At 44.8% G+C, this 582-nt stretch overlaps 1 protein-coding gene across 2 annotated transcripts in view; it reads left to right on the top strand.

The window, feature by feature from the left end:
• Nucleotides 1-582, top strand: part of LOC119585192 (putative carbonic anhydrase 2) — a gene marked incomplete in the record, with an annotated part of 7189 nt that extends 6607 nt beyond the window's left edge. For both annotated transcript variants that reach the window (XM_037933842.1, XM_037933841.1), the window contains 1 exon segment: nt 1-582. In XM_037933842.1, the coding sequence (XP_037789770.1) occupies nt 1-495 (495 nt within the window).

Here is a 582-nt window from a genome sequence, read left to right as displayed (position 1 = left end):
ATGTACCCAGACTACTTCTATGGCAACATGTACGGACTAGAATGTAGCTGCCATACGACTTGGGTCCAGAATAGTTTTTATCCCGACGCGTGGTACGACAACTTTGATCAGTATTATTACTCTTATGGCGAAGATTATCCTGACGATGGATTTGGCCTTTATTACGATTACTATTCCGGAAACGGACACGAAACGGAAGTGAACAATGGGTCAAGCAAAGAATTTGACGCGTTCGAGACCTACGGTGACGAGGAAAACCAGAAGAGTGGGAACGGAAAGGGAAAAGACAAGGAAAGGGGGAACGGAAAACGCAAGAAAGACAATAGAGAGAAGAGAAAACGGGATAGGAAAAGGAAGCGCAACGAAGAGAGGAACAGGAAGGAGAAAAGGAAGGTCGTTCAGAACGGAAACAGCATAAGGAAGGAAAATGGTGGCGAAAAGGGAGATGGGAAACGAGGTCAGTTCAAGAAAAAGTTCAATAATGATGGAGAATAACTACATGCTCCTTCAACAGGATGATGAACGGAGCCTTGGGGGGGGGGGGGGGTATTTAGATATTTTGGAATGAGTAGTTTGCATGAT

This window comes from Penaeus monodon, chromosome 19 (genome assembly GCF_015228065.2).
Source record: "Penaeus monodon isolate SGIC_2016 chromosome 19, NSTDA_Pmon_1, whole genome shotgun sequence".
In the NCBI taxonomy this organism is placed as follows: Eukaryota; Metazoa; Arthropoda; class Malacostraca; order Decapoda; family Penaeidae; genus Penaeus; species Penaeus monodon.
Note: the sequence above shows the minus strand (reverse complement) of the source record. Positions and strands in the feature narration are given on the sequence as shown.